This window comes from Argentina silus (genome assembly GCF_951799395.1).
Source record: "Argentina silus genome assembly, chromosome: 22".
In the NCBI taxonomy this organism is placed as follows: Eukaryota; Metazoa; Chordata; class Actinopteri; order Argentiniformes; family Argentinidae; genus Argentina; species Argentina silus.
Window position 1 is genome coordinate 9,339,763 of NC_139676.1, and position 14,913 is coordinate 9,354,675.

At 50.0% G+C, this 14,913-nt stretch overlaps 2 protein-coding genes across 4 annotated transcripts in view; both read right to left on the reverse strand.

The window, feature by feature from the left end:
* slx4 (SLX4 structure-specific endonuclease subunit homolog) overlaps positions 1 to 6,079 on the reverse strand; it is a gene marked incomplete at its 3' end in the record, with an annotated part of 10,555 nt that extends 4,476 nt beyond the window's left edge. Inside the window, exons 1-10 of the mRNA XM_083694356.1 lie at positions 5,498 to 6,079; positions 4,969 to 5,167; positions 4,282 to 4,506; positions 3,711 to 3,943; positions 2,873 to 3,168; positions 2,280 to 2,577; positions 1,747 to 1,949; positions 1,441 to 1,587; positions 1,066 to 1,235; positions 6 to 709 (exon numbers count right to left, since the gene is read on the reverse strand). Of these exons, the coding sequence (XP_083550482.1) occupies positions 6 to 709; positions 1,066 to 1,235; positions 1,441 to 1,587; positions 1,747 to 1,949; positions 2,280 to 2,577; positions 2,873 to 3,168; positions 3,711 to 3,943; positions 4,282 to 4,506; positions 4,969 to 5,167; positions 5,498 to 6,014 (2,992 nt within the window). The 5' untranslated portion in view covers positions 6,015 to 6,079. The remainder of the gene's footprint in view (positions 1 to 5; positions 710 to 1,065; positions 1,236 to 1,440; positions 1,588 to 1,746; positions 1,950 to 2,279; positions 2,578 to 2,872; positions 3,169 to 3,710; positions 3,944 to 4,281; positions 4,507 to 4,968; positions 5,168 to 5,497) is intronic.
* Positions 6,080 to 9,272: 3,193 nt separating this feature from the next.
* The window catches only part of crebbpa (CREB binding lysine acetyltransferase a), a 32,226-nt gene continuing 26,585 nt past the window's right edge, over positions 9,273 to 14,913 (reverse strand). For all 3 annotated transcript variants that reach the window (XM_083693884.1, XM_083693885.1, XM_083693883.1), the window contains 5 exons: positions 14,332 to 14,497; positions 13,887 to 14,054; positions 13,543 to 13,704; positions 13,075 to 13,356; positions 9,273 to 12,802 (listed from right to left, as the gene is read on the reverse strand). In XM_083693884.1, coding sequence (XP_083550010.1) covers positions 10,532 to 12,802; positions 13,075 to 13,356; positions 13,543 to 13,704; positions 13,887 to 14,054; positions 14,332 to 14,497 — 3,049 coding nt within the window. In that variant the 3' untranslated portion in view covers positions 9,273 to 10,531. The remainder of the gene's footprint in view (positions 12,803 to 13,074; positions 13,357 to 13,542; positions 13,705 to 13,886; positions 14,055 to 14,331; positions 14,498 to 14,913) is intronic.

The following is a 14,913-nucleotide window of genomic DNA, read 5'->3' on the forward strand; positions in this document are numbered from 1 at the left end:
GGGGCTGCGGTGGGACTTGGAGACAGGTGTGACATTCTTTGGTTCTGATTCGCCTGGTTCCAGTACAACGGCGTCTGGTCTGGAACGTCCATGTTCTTCTGTAGAGTCTGGTTCCACTATGGCTGTTCTCATACATTCTGATTCTAGAACATCTGCTTTGTGAATATCTGTTCTACGCTGATCAGGACTCCCCCTGTCTTTCTCTATGTCACATTCTGGTTTACTTCTATTGGGAGTTAAATGTCTCCTCTCTGGTTGTCCAGTCAATGAAAACCAACTTAGTGGGTTCTCTTGATCTTCCTCAGTCTCCATATGTATATTCACTCCTCCTTCCTCATCCTCCTCTTCTTCTTCTTCTTCTTCCTCCTCTCTGCTCTCTTTATCTTCCTCCCTCTGTCTCTGAGTGGCGGCAAACTCATAGATCTCCTCCATCTCTTCCTCATTGACCCGCTCTTCTTTCGTCTCTCCATCTTCCAAGGTTACGCCACCCCCCTGTCCCTCCTCCATCCCCCCTTCCTCTGCTCTCCCATCATCCTCTTCGTTCCACATGGAGTGCAGGAGCTCCATGAAGTCTTGGTCTCCACGGTCCTCCTCTTCCCCAGAGCAGAGCTCCTGGGCTGGGTACTCTTTGCACAGCTCCCCCTCTCCCTGGGTCTCTGTCTGCCCTGGGTGGTGCTCACAAAGCTGCTGTAGCTCCTGCAGACCAAACCTGAAGAGTGACAGATGAGACAAGCAGAGAGACAGATAGAGACAGACAGACAGACAGCGAGAGAGAGAGAGAGAGAGAGAGAGTGAGAGAGAGAGAGTGAGAGAGAGAGTGAGAGAGAGAGAGAGAGAGAGAGAGAGAGAGAGAAAGAGAGCGAGAGAGAGAAAAAGACAGACACACACAGACAACATACATAGGTAATTGTCCTTTACCTGACAGCTAAGCTACCTCTCTATCACTTTGATAAAAAAAAAAATACAGCTTGAACACCAGTCAATTCATTCATCCGTCCGTCCAGACTAGAAGGTCAACCCACCAGTCTTTGACTCTGAGGAACCCATTTTAGAACAGAGACTCACCTGGATGCCAGCTCCTGGACGTGGGGCAGCAGGGCAGGTGTGAGAGGGCAGTGGGCTGTGTAGAGGTACTGCAGTAGGGCGTACACCGCCAGCCCTGGTACGTCACCCATTAACACCAACTGAGCAGCGGGCATGCCCTCCTCCTGCACCCTAAAACCACTGTCATGCACCTAAGGGGGGGGGAAGAGAGAGAAATAAAGAGATAAGGAGGGAGGGTGAGATTGATGGAGAGAGGATATGGGGGGAAAAGGAAAAAAAAGAAGGGAATCAGAAATGTATTGCACATACGTACAAACAAACAAACAAAGAATGCTTCAGAAATCGGAATCACACACACGTACACACACACGTCATTGAAATACACCATGCACTTACCATCTGAGCCAGCAGGGGGCAGCGGGCGTACAGCATGAATGAATGGGTGAAGTACACCTCCCCAGTGTCCACCTGTAGCTGGACATCACTGAGCTGGGGGTTGTTCACCATACTGGTCAGGTCTGCTGTCAGTCTGGACAGCGCCACCTATAGAGGAAACACAGCCACAACATATGTTTACTTATATTTCCTAATTTTCACACCGAAGTGGCCCTTTAAGCAGGTGGAGAAAAGTGACAAGAAAAACAGTGGAGCTTGGAATGAGTTATATAAAGTCCCAGAGGGGTTGAATAGAAGGGTTCTTACAGAGTTGTGGTCGTTTCTATCCTTGTCCGGGCTGGTATGAGGAGCAGGGGCTCTGGGCTGCAGGTGAGAGGCAGCTCTCTCAGGGTGGTGGTGGGTCTCTGGGATGAAGCCACTCAGTGGGAGGTCACGGTGCTGGTCTGGGCCTTCCTCAGGGGTGAAGCCACTGAGGGGGATGTGGTCCATGGCTGGGCTGCTCTCTTTATCTGAGGAGCAGAGGGGAGATGAGCAATGGCAGGACTGTGAATGTGAGTCAGTGTGTGAGTGCATAATATGCCCGTATTGCTGTTTGTTTGTTTGTTTGTGTGTGTGTGTGTGTGTGTGTGCGTGTATGCTATGTGTATTCTGAGTCTGCGTATGTGGAGTCCGTATCAGTGTGTGTGTGTGTGTATTCTGAGTCTGTGTATGTGGAGTGTGTGTGTTTGTGTGTGTGTGTGTGTGTGTGTGTGTGTGTGTGTGTGTGTGTGTGTGTGTGTGTGTGTGTGTGTATGCTGAGTCCGTATCAGTGTGTGTCCTACATCAGGTGCCGTTCTTACCCTTGGCAGTGCCCGTGGAGGAGTAGCCCCACTGTGTGAGCGTCATGCCCTCGTCTGCCAGTTCCATCAGATCCTGAAGGGTCTGGCTGTTCACGGTCTGGCTGTTCACGGTCTGGCTGTTCACAGTCTGGCTGCCCACAGGTAGCTGCTGCCCTGGGTCGAAGGGGGCTGGAGAGGGGGCCGGCTGGGACAGGACAGGGGGTATTTGAACCGTAGAGATGGGGGTACTGTCTCTCATTGTTGAGTTGGGGTTAGTGGAGGGGCCTGGCTTGGACTTGATAGGAGAGACTGCATCAGGCTAGAGGAGGACATATTGAGAAAACATTAATGAGTGTGTGTGAATGAGAAAGGTTGAGATGCCCATTTACTTTCATGCCGATATGAAAACTGGACATAGATGAGAATGTGAGTTCCATTTGGATAAATCATGTCAGAACACAGTCTTAAAACTAAAATTGACTTGTGATGCATATAAACTTGTAGAGAGAGAAATATAGCCTGACACATTTACTGCATGAGCTATATGAAAATGTACAATATTTCTATATATCATACTTACATCTAGACATCTGTCAGCACTGTTGGCATCTTACCTTTACTGACTCCCAAGGCACTATAAAGGCACTGAGCTCTGGGGTGTAGAACTCTGAGAGGGACCTGGGCCCTCCGTCCCGTAGTGCACTCTTCTGCCACAGGGGGGCACTACCCACCTGGGCAGGTAGCCTGCTGGGGCAGCGTGTAGGGGTGGGGGGAGGTGGGGCATGGGTACGGAGCAGGAGGGCGGCCACGTGCTCCTGCAGCCGCCTCAGGGCCACCTTGGCATCCTGAACCAGGAGGAGGGGAGGGGGGCGAGGGGGGGCTCCTCTTTTCCTCCTACCACGCCCCTTAGCTGAATAGATAGGGGTTCAGAGGAGTGGGCTTGGTTATGATACTGTATATATTATCTCTATCATCATCATCATCAATGTACCTACAGCAGCAGTTCCCAAACTTGGGGTTGGGAAAAACAAACTAGTCTCTATGATTTAATAATTAAGACACTATTTTATTTTGTATGAAGACAGCGTCTGTGTATTACACTTGTAGCCTCTATTTTGAGGGGTTTTGGGGTTCAAATTCAACCAATTCAAGCATATTTTACCTGATTAAGAATACACTTAGACATCATTATTATGTGTTGGCATAGCCCGCAATCAATTGTTGGGGGTCACAGGAAGGATTGATGTAAATTTGGCATTGCAAGACTAAAAGGTTTGGGAACCCCTGACCTACAGTATCATTATCTCATGGGTATCTAGAATACGTACCTATAGCAGTTGATATAGTTAAGGGAAATAATTTTTCAATAATCAACTGCCTCTTTTATAATCACAATTTAAGCCATTATATCAACAAAAATAAGTTCATGGTTAAGTCAAGATTCTGCCTTACCTGCTTCAACTCCCATCTTCAACAACGGTCTCATAGAGGTATGAGGATCAGGGACCTCCCTCTGTAGTGCTCTCTCTTTCTCCTTCTCCTTCTCCTGCTCCAGGAGGGATCTGGAGAGGGCTAGGGCCACCATGGTGTCTTCGTCCAGGCCCTGGGCCTTCTTCCTGGGCCTCTTCCTCACTGGGAGGCTGGGGTCCGTGGAGCCTTTCCTTTTGGAGCCTCCTGTCTGCAGTCTGCATGGAGAGGAGATGGTTATTCAAGGAATGTGTATACAGACTCATGCTTGGTAAATGAGTATTTTTTCATTCTTAAAACAAACCAAGGAGCTACCATGGCAAGCCCCTTTTAAAGGTAGCCCCACTTAAAGGTAGTACAGTTAGTAAACTAGGGAGGATTCTAGATATTAGACCAGATTCTAGACCAGATATCTGTCCAAAATCAAGTGTAAAAGCATGGTATCAAGTACCCTTGGCCAAAGTAACACTTGCATTATACTAAGTACACTGAGACACAGCTAAAACATACATCTGGGTTGAATGTTCAAGAGAGTGGTGCCACTCAAATGACTCACGGTTGGTTGACAGAGCTGTCACTCCCGGCCTCAGCAGCCTGTCTATGCAGAGCCTGCAGCAGCATGGCAGGGGGAACGCCCATGTCTGAGGAGCAGCGCTTCATGTGGGTGGAGCGACTCTTGTTGGACTTGAACCCCTTCCCACAGATAGGGCACTCTGGGACACGGAGAGGGGCAGTGGTGGGGGCAGGGGCGGGGGCACTGTGTTCACTCTCATCCAAACACCTGTGAAGGGGAGACCAGGAAGCTCTGGGTCACGGCACCAAGGAAACAGACGTCAACCTCTGACTTGACCACACACACACAAGACCGTCTCCTTCAAATACCTGATGTTAACCAGCTACGCTATCAAAAAGCTAGCATTGAGTGAGTTCAGATGCATGGTGTATAAGAGACATGACGGTACTGTGTCATATAGGACATCTCTGATCTGTTCGTAACACTGCTATCTGAAATGTCCTGATAAAGAATCAGTGTCATCCCATGGTCCTGTATATCACTGCTCCCCTGAGCCAATCATTCTATTCATGTGAATGTCATTCATTATGATGCAGGACCATTTAGAAACGTGTGAGAGTTGTGTATGAGGGAGGATGTGTTTGTGTGTGTGTGTGTGTGTGTGTGTGTGTGTGTGTGTGTGTGTGTGTGTGCGTGCGTGTGCGTGCGTGCGTGTGTGTGTGTGTTGACCTGTTGATGTGCTGTGTGCGACTCCCAGGGCTCATGGCGGACAGATCTCTCTGGCAGAGCTGACAGAAGAACAGGCCTTCTACCTCCAGGTCCAGGGGCCGAGCCTGAACTTGGGCTTCCCTGTCCAACTCCTCCTGCAGCCTGATGGCCAGGGCTTCATCCCCCTCGGGATCCAGGGTGGTTGAGGAGGTGGAGGGAACTGGAGGCATGGAGGTTATAATAATTATAGAGAAACACAGAAGCATGCACAGTCAGACAGGTATATAAAACAAACTTGTTGTATTTGAAAAACAACTTGAAGGTGGGTCGAAACAGAGTGCTAACGCTAAACTTTCCTTCTTCTAGCATTGTGACTGCCAATGGCCCCGGGTCCGAGCATTGATTACTTTTTCTCATGATGACTGATGGATAGATGATTCACTTACTGAAACAAATGTATTTGTTGTAAGTCGCTTTGGATAAAGGCGTCTGCTAAATGCCATAAATGTAAATGTAATGTGAATGTAAAATTATGCTGATGGCATCTCACCAGGTTCCCGGGCCATTAGAGTAGCTGGACCACTGTCATTCTCAGTCTCCGTTCCTGCAGGCTGGTTCCTCTCACTGTGCATAAGCTTCGGAGGGACTCTCTTGAACTGCTGCATCCTGAGGATCACCGTCTCTTTCGCCCCCAGTTCCCGCTTTAGGATGTCCTCAGGTGTGGAGGACCCCCCAGCCACTTCCACAGCCGATAAACCATGATCTCCAACACTCCCATTAATCACTGTTTGTTTCGAATCGGCTGTATAGGAAGAAAGCTGGCTGCTAAGTTCAGGACAGGCGGGAGAGGACGCGGGCTGAGATGTACTGTCCAAGGCACCCCTGGAACCTGTGTCAACATCTCTTTTCCTCCGGCTCTTCTTCTTCTTGTTTTGGTCTCCAGCGCTGGTCGTAGTCGAGGACTGGGGCTTGGTGTTCCCCTGTCCCCGAGTTTCGGCTGCTCTCCTGGGCACTCGCTTAAGCAACTTGGAACAGAGGACTACGAAGTCCTGATCTGAGTCGTCCATCGGTGGTTTGTTTCTTGCACTGAATTCCGCTTGCTAGCTAACTAGCTAACGTTAGCTAACTCAGCTGTGATCTCTCCCCCGCCTCGGTCTCTCTCACGACTCGGGTCATTTCACTTGACATCATTTCACATCTTGCTGGTGACAGTCAGGGGTATTTATGCAATGGATTATGCTCTTAAACACTCAATGCATTCAGCATTACTTATAAACTACTGTTTCTTACAGTAGGTTGACCTGTTTCATATAAGTAACATTTACAGTGGAAATATGCTTCACCAAACTTCCTGTCACGTGACAACGCACCGGTACCTACAAAATCACGTGACGTTTTGTTATCAAATACTCTACCTGTTATAAAACCAATTATGAAAAATGATATACCGATATTTGTGGTATAATATGCATTGGTAAATCAAACCACAAACATCTCAACAGAAAAAAAACACGTTAATCAAGGTAATTAATCTGAAAGCCACACAAGCCCAACATTGACATTTAATGTACTTCAGAACAAAACATGTAATTACATCAGTTGGGTTTAAATACATGTATTCTTGTGATTCACATGAGATATTTGGGAAACTATGTCAGTCTTTTGTTTATCATAACATTAATATAATTATTCATACTGAACAAATGGGCTCTTTGAGCCGGGGTTACACCAAGAAACTTGATACAATAAGAGTTGCAGACATGCGCATGCAATACAGTGCAATTTGAATTAAATTCCAATGCAATTAAACTTGTACAAACTTAAAGCAATAAGCAATGGAAATTAAGATGTGACATAGAATGAGCTGTATTCTAAAACACATTCTAGATGTGTTCTCCCATGCGCTGTGCTACCATATGCAGACACACACACACACACACACACGCACGCAACATCTCAATTTTATTGCGGGACAGATTTAACGCCTTCATAGGGCACGGTTATCTCGTTTCCAAACTTGATGTGGCCAACTTAGCTATGTTTTGATCAAACACAATTGAAGTTGTATAGGCTCAGGGTTAGGGTTAGGGTTAGTCTCTCCGGTAAACGTTTATACGTTCACAACACCGTGAAAAATGTATTCCAGTTATAGCAAAGACATAGCCCTCAACACCGTTATGTTGCTGTCCGCAGCCTGCTCTCGTGAATCGTGGTCTGCAGCGATATTCACACTGCAGCAATAGGGTTACCGTTATCTTGCTAGGATTTACAGCAGCTCTTTTATTAGGATTGGAATCTGGGGCTGAGGCCAAGGTCACTAGTAATCTGGAGCATGCAGGGCCAGGGACCATGCAAGAATGCTCCTTATCTCAAGTAGCTTCCTCCTCAGCCCAGGCAGCGCCTATCAAGACCCTGGAGCTCAAACTCTGCCTGGATGAAGAGAAGACACAGGGTGACGAGACGGGACCTGAGGCAGGAGTCACTAGGCAGGAGGACACCTTGTCTGTGGCGACTACCGCTGCCTCTGCTGCAGTTGTCAATGACAACGAAGATGGTGAAGAGGATGAAGGCTATGATGCAGCCTCTCACACCACCCCCATACACATGGCAACTGATGATGATGACGACGGCAGTGACCATAGCTCTGAGGCTAGACAGGACCTCCTGGAGAAGGTGCCCTCTCCCCTGCCCGGTGAGATCCTGATCGAGGAGGACTTCCAATACAACCCCAGGGCCACGGTGATGAACTCTGAGACCCTGAGAGACATAATCCTGGGTGTCATTGGCCACCTAGGGGTCCACGAGTCCCCCTCAGCGGTGAGGCCCAATGACCCTGTCCAGCTTAGGATGGATCTGGGTCAAGAAAGCAGTCAGTTCAGGAATGGCGCCATAGTGTCAGCCATTGTGGAGGCTGCCTCTGGTAAACTGTCACTTCTGCATTCAGATGCAAAGGGGCCCAGCTGCGGGCTGCTCGATACAGTGATGTGGGGGCCATTACGTGCATGGCTGAAACCATCTCCATGGTCATCTCAGACCATGCGGGGGGCTGCCCAACAGTCAGCTATTGTAGACCCATAAGCCTGGGATGGGGGCGGTCACAAGCGTCAAGCTCTTTTGGGGAGTGACAATGACAATATAATACACAATATAATATAATAATAATACACTCCTGGATGACATTGATATGCCTGAGGAGAGGGCTAAGTATGATACTGGTTTGGTAGCCATCCCTCGCCAGCCCTGTGATGGGAGAGCTGACAACAATTGTAGTTTGATAAAGGCTAGGAGGCGCTCACCGTCCTCCGGCTGGGCTGAGAGGAGTAACGGGACACGTGACGACCCTGCTGCCTCGGATACGGCCAGCAGGTGCTCACTGTCCTCCGTCTTAAACAAGAGGGACAACCGGAACCTTCACAGAACCTCCTCACAGGTAAGGCGACAGCTAGGAATCAGAAAGTAAATCATTTAATAGGGCTGTTCAGAATAGAATAGGAAATGTGTTTGCCTTTGGCTTCACAGTGGCAGTATTTGATTGTGGTGAACAGCCTCATGACCGTCTCTCTCTCTCTCTCTGCTTTGACTCCCAAACCAAATAGAAACTGGAGGAAGAGGCTGTGAAAGGACAGAAGAGACCAAAGAAAGGAAAGAAGAACAAGGTAAAGGGATGGTTCTCTCGTTTAGTTCTTCACTCTTCTTTACACCAAGCTTGGAGAACAAACATACTAAATTGTAATGATTTTTTTTTCCTTTATTGATTTCAGAGACCATGCAAGAACCAAATGGCCCCCCTTAACACAACCCCCAATTGTTTACGTGAAGGGTCGTGTCCTTTTCTTTGTAAGCGCCACAGATGCTCAGTCTGTGAATGCCAGCAGCTCGAGGGAGAAGCCCATCTCCTCGGCCTTCTCCTGGGTTTCCTGCTGCCGATTCAGGAAGAGGACCCACAAGCAGAGGGTACAAACTTCCCACTGACTACAGAAGGGAGGACAATACTGCTGCCAGTTCTAGGACAAAATGAATAGCATAAAAAAATAATAATAATAACCTTGCCAGTGTTTGAACAAAAACATAAAACTTGATTGATGACATTTCATTAATATTTTAATGTTTATTGCTCATGTCTTAATATGACTGTGTGTCTATACTGTGTTGTCAATGTGCGGGGTGGGCGAACCCAATTTCCACGGTTGGGCATCAATCAATTACACTAATAAGTAATCTATGCTGATATCCTTTCATTCTATCCTAAGATAGAAACACAGATCCAAGAAACACAGATGCAAACACTCACTAAGACAGACAGTACTCACCAACTACTCTTTGGATTCAAAGTAACAACAAGTTCGTCTGTTGCACAGTTTATTTAGCAATATGGTATATAAGTAAGAAATGAGTATTTAACCATTTATACAGTGATTTCATTCTCTTTTCCTTATATTTATAGTTTTTTGCTTAATAACTTGCATGATTTACAATAGGAGAAAGTAAACCCCCCAGTTCAAGTTTTTGTGTGAGAGGAATGAGGGTTGATGGCAGAACTGTCTCGGAGTAAATCTCAAATGGCGCCCAATTCCCCATATAGCGTACTACTTTGTGCTCCATATGGGGAACAAGACGCCATTTGAAACACAGCCACTTGTCTTTCAAATAAGCGGTCAACCAGTGATCAGCATTCCCACTCATCTTAAGGGTCTGTTCTCTTTTTACACTATAGACATCTGTATGACACAAATTGATGACAAAATGTTTAATGACAAAGCAACAACTTTCTACATCCGCAAGACAGAAGAGATTCCGGTTTTCAGGCCAGTGAGATGTCCTTGTTATGCGTATCTGTCAAAGAGTTCTGTGTTTCTGTTGTTTGACATGTTTGTGTGTCAGTGTCTCTGTGTACATCTGCATACATGCCCATGTGTACACAATCTGTCCATTTACTGTTTCATTACAAATGGACAGTTCTCCTCCTACACACTTCACAAAGAGGAAAGGAGTCATATCCCCAAACGCACGTCTTGTAAAATTGTACAACACTAGATTACAATAGCCAAGAATTAGAAGAACAAGAGAAAAGAACCTGGCCCAATTCCCAGACAAATTATTTTACAGTCAACACAAAAGTTCATGTTTTCCAAAGGTACAAAATAAAAGGTATGAATAATATAATGCAATTGTTTTTGTACATTTTCTTAAAAAAAAGAAAGAAAAAAAAGGCATGAAACCATACCAAATAAACCAAACAAACAAAAATAGAACAAAAAACATATTGAGCACATTTGGTCTCAACCAAAAAATATATTCTTTGTGATTTAAATTTCATTAAACAGCAATTTGCAAATCCCTCAAGTTTATTAAGGGAATCACTTGGTTTTGGAAACATTAACATTCCCTAGAAGTGTTGACAATTTTAATTCCCCCCTCTATTTTTCTCTTTACATCTCTTGAAACTTTTTACATGTCAGTACAAAAAAAGCGTCTTTTGAACTTCAGAAAGAACAGTCCCAAAAAGGCTGAGTGAGATGGAGGCGGCAGCGGCTGCGATTGGAAGGAGGGAGACCGTGGCGTGTTCAAGTCTCCCAAAACAATGCTACAATCCCTCCACAAACTTCTCCAGCGTGTCCCCGGTGGCGTCTCCCACCATCCCCAAGTCATTGCCCAGCCCCACGCGGTTGGGCGTGTTAAGCTGCGGGAGCATGGCACTCTGCTCTGGTGTGCCGAGGTGGGGTGACCTCGAGTGGGGTGAGGGCTGGGGCTGGACCTGCGGCGAGGGGCTGGAATGTGGCGGCTGCTGCTGTTGCGACGGGGGGCAGGGGGACTGTACAGGCGCTGGGGAGCGGACCTGGTTGCTGAGGGCGTTGGCCAGGGTGGGCTGGCCAGGGAGGTGTGTACCACCCTGGGGCTGGCCAGCCAGCAGGTGGGTCTGGGGGCTCATGGGGCTGGGCTGGGCGGGGGATCCCATCTGCTGCTTGAGGACGGCCTGTTGCTGGGGAAGCTGCTGCTGCTGCTGCTGGAGCATCCGTTGGTGCAGGAGGTTCTGGGTTGAATCCATGCCCATGCCAGGCTGCCCCATCTGGGCCATGGATGGGAGCTGACCTGCCTGCATGGCAAGCTGCTGCTGTTGCTGCTGCTGCATGCGGAGCTGGGAGTAGCTGGCAGCCGGGCCCTGGGTCTGGGGGAACTGGCCTGGGTGAGCCTGGGGAGGCATCCCCCCTTGCTGCTGCTGCTGCTGCTGTTGTTGTTGTTGTTGTTGCTGCTGTTGTTGTTGTTGTTGCTGCTGCTGCCGTAAGAGCTGACGTCGGTAGAGCTCCTGGATCTGAGGGTTGGTGTTGTGTCCTGGGTTCATCAGCTGCCCCTGGGGCCCTAGCGCGGCCATGCCCTGGGCAGTAGGCTGCTGGGGCTGTTGAGGGGGCATCCCTGGCCTCTGTACCGGCCCTCCTTGCAGGGCTGCCATAGCCTGCATGACTGGCTGGGCCCCGAGCATCCCTGGCTGCTGCTGCTGCTGCTGCTGCTGCTGCTGCTGGCCTAGTTGTTGGGGCTGGCTGGCATGGTACTTGGCCGTCCTCTGTTTGATGAAGGCAGCCATGAGCTGGGGGTTGGACTTGAGGATGTTGAGGACTTGTTGCTGCTGCTGGGGCGAGCTTGGGGACTTGAGAGTGCGAAGCAGTTCCTGGAGGGCGTTGGGGGCGATGGCTCCGGGCCTCTGGGGCGTCTGTGGCCGGGGACCCTGCAGGGGAACAAGCATCCTCTGGGCCTGCTGCTGCTGCTGCTGCTGCTGGGCCATTATGGGCCTCTGCATGGGCATAGCCTGCTGAGGGGGTTGTGCCTGGGGAGGGCCTGGTTGTTGGGTCTGGACGGCCTGCATGGGTCCCCCAGCCCCAGGCCACTGCCCTGGGGCCATGGGCTGCATCACCTGGGGCCCCCTGGGTCCTCCCACCATCTGCATGGGTCCGGCCATGCGCTGCTGCTGCTGCTGCTGCTGCTGCTGGTGGTTCATTGGCAGGCCGTTCATGTTGACCCGGTAGTTCTGGTTCTGCTGCTGGGCCTGGGCCACCATCTCGATGTGTCTGGCCATCTTGACGGCGGCTGGGGGTGGCGGCTGCTGCTGCAGGGGCTGTTGCTGCTGCTGTTGCTGCTGCTGCTGGGGTGGCTGGGGGAGGGGGGACTGCTGCTGGCGCAAGGGCGAGGCCTGGGGGCCCGCTTTGCCGTGAGAGGCCGGGGCTTGGGGCTGACCGTTGCGTGGAGCGTTGGGGAAGGCAGGGGACATGACACCGACGGTGTTGGGTGTCTGGGGCTGGTTGGACAGCGGCTGCTGGGGGGTCTGGGGGGTGTTGGGCTGGGGGTGCGAAGTGGGCGTGCTGGGGGCGGCAGTGGATGCCGGCGGGGACGGTAGGCTCTGGGGCATGGTCCGGCCCTGCATGGTAGCCATGCGTCGGCGCATCATCTGGGCCTGCTGGAGGCGGTGCTGCAGCTGCTGCTGCCTCAGCTTGTGCTTGATGTTGAGGCAGAAGGGCACGGGGCACTTGTTCTCCTGGCAGTGCTTGGCGTGGTAGCAGCAGAGGGCGATCAGCTGCTTGCACACGGGGCAGCCGCCGTTGGTCTTGCGCTTGCAGCCCTTGGTGTGCTGGACCACGCGCTTCATCTTCTGGCAGGACGGCAGGGAGCAGTTGGCGTTGCGGCACTGGCAGGCGTGCACCAGGGACTGGATGCAGCGCTGGATGCTGAGGCGCCTGCTCTCCTGCGGGCTCTTGGAGGCCTCGCCCCCCTGGCTGTTGCTGTCGTCGTCCAGGCCCAGACCCCACTTCACCATCTGGTGCTCGTGGCCCTTCACGCCGTAGCAGTTGATGCATAGGTCGAAGTCCTGAGGAGGGGAGACACGAGGATGAGGAGATTCAAATGTGTTGTCTATGGGACACTACTATCATGTTGTTTTCAAGGATCTTCCGCCAAAAATTCTTTGGAATGCGTTTTTAACGTTATGAGACAAATCTAAAATCAAGTAATTGTTACTGCTAATATGAAAATAATCACTTTACTGTGATACACATCAATAAAGGTACTGAAGCCCATCCGGTACGATGGTGTGAACGAGGCATTCAAATCTGAGGTCCCAACTACTGTTTCCTCTCTCACCTCGCAGACGGTGCAGTGCCAGCGCGTCTCCACGTGGTGCTTGCACTCGTTGCAGGTGTAGACGAAGCGGTCCTGGCCCTGGTTGTGCAGCTCCACCAGCATGCACATGGAGCTCCACTTGCAGCGGCGCAGGGAGCTGAACTCCCAGTGCTTGTCCCGGGCCAGGGTCAGGAAGGCGTCGCGCCCGTCCATCAGGTCGCACGTCAGCAGGGGGTCCGGGTCCATGATGGGCGGCAAGGTGTTGGCCATGGGGACCGAGTGCAGGTGGATCACAAAGAACACCTGGGAGGAGGAGGGGGAGGAGGAGGAAGGGGAGGGGGGGAGAGAGGGGGCGGAGAGAGAGGCAGGGGGAGAGAGAGAGAGAGAACAGTTAGAGAAAAGTTGCAGAAGCACAGCAAAATGGAATGGGCCACCACTCAGTTCTCATTCTAATAAGTCGGCGCTCTCAGCACTGCAATGTAGCCACACCTCTTTGTGCTTCTCCAAGGAGGCATAGAGCTTCTGGGACAGGTCATTGGCTACATTCGGCATCCCAGGCTTCTTCTTATTGGCTCTGCTCACGCTGCTGCTCTTCTTACTGGTTTTCTTGCTGTTCTTCTTCTTGGCATTCTTGCTGTCTCCAGGGGTGCCCTGAGGAGGAGGCGGAGGAGGAGAGAATGAAAAAGAAAAAAAACATGAAGAAAACAAAACGACAAAGACGAGGCTAATCAACAACATGTTTACACGCAAATCCGGGAGGGTAGGCAGTTAAGTGTGAAATCACAATCTCATGGCGTGTTGGAGCCGTTAACCTCTTCAGCCTCGTCTCTCACCTCCGGGGTTTCGCAGGTGGCCGTATTCTCCTCTTTCTTCCTCTCCTCCTCCTCTTGCTCCAGCTCCTTGATGCTCTCCTCTAGCACGTTCGGCCAGAAGTCGCCCTCGAAGTAGGGCATCTCGTTGGCGCTGGTGATGCGGTCCTCCGTGGCCTGCTTGAAGATGTCCTGGAGAAGACAGACAGAGGCACATGTGTTACTGTTAGCTCCACAACCATCTGGCGAGAGTCTGAGGATCTGGTACATCAAGGCAAAATGGGTCCTCTCTAACACAAACATGAAATGTGATTACATTTCAAAATATGACAAGCTAAAAAGGCAAACACATATCTCTCTCTCTCTCTCTCTCTCCAACTCTAAACACAGCTGAATCTACACAGAACTGTGCTGTGGACTTGAAGCCATGTGAGGGCCCTCAGTCTTGTTCCCAGATGTTGAGGCCCACCTTGTAGTCGTGCAATATCCTCTCGGCGAAGGCCTTATCCAGCATCTTCCTGTACCACTCCTGCAGCCTCTTGGGCTTGGGGATCTTCTGGTCGGCAGGATGGCAGTGGAAGATGTAGTCGTCTCCTTCGCTGGGAGGACAGGCCCAGATGTGCCCCTGAGAGTACCTGAGGAGGGAGGAGAGCAAAGGGTCAAAGGTCAGACATGACACACTGGTGATACCTGATGCTCACACAGTAGACCGAGGTAGTGTCAAATGCTCACACTGCAACATATTTAGTAGGCGTTTTCAGTATGCACGATTAGAAAGTTTTGCAGTATGTGAAAACTACTGAAAGCCCCACAATTCAATGGAGCAGGTAAGGGAGGTGGGCCGTAGCGAAATTTGACCAATTACCATCAATAACATGGTTTAGTTAAAGATGACGATTTCTCAGTATTAATGAGAATTGTATGTTGAAATTTGCAGCTTATTGCATACCTTTTTACTAAACAGTATGGCCTAAATAGTACGTAGTATTGTAAGTATGCAGTATATACTTTTAGTATTCAGCAGGCAGTGTGAGCATTCAGACATGGCCTA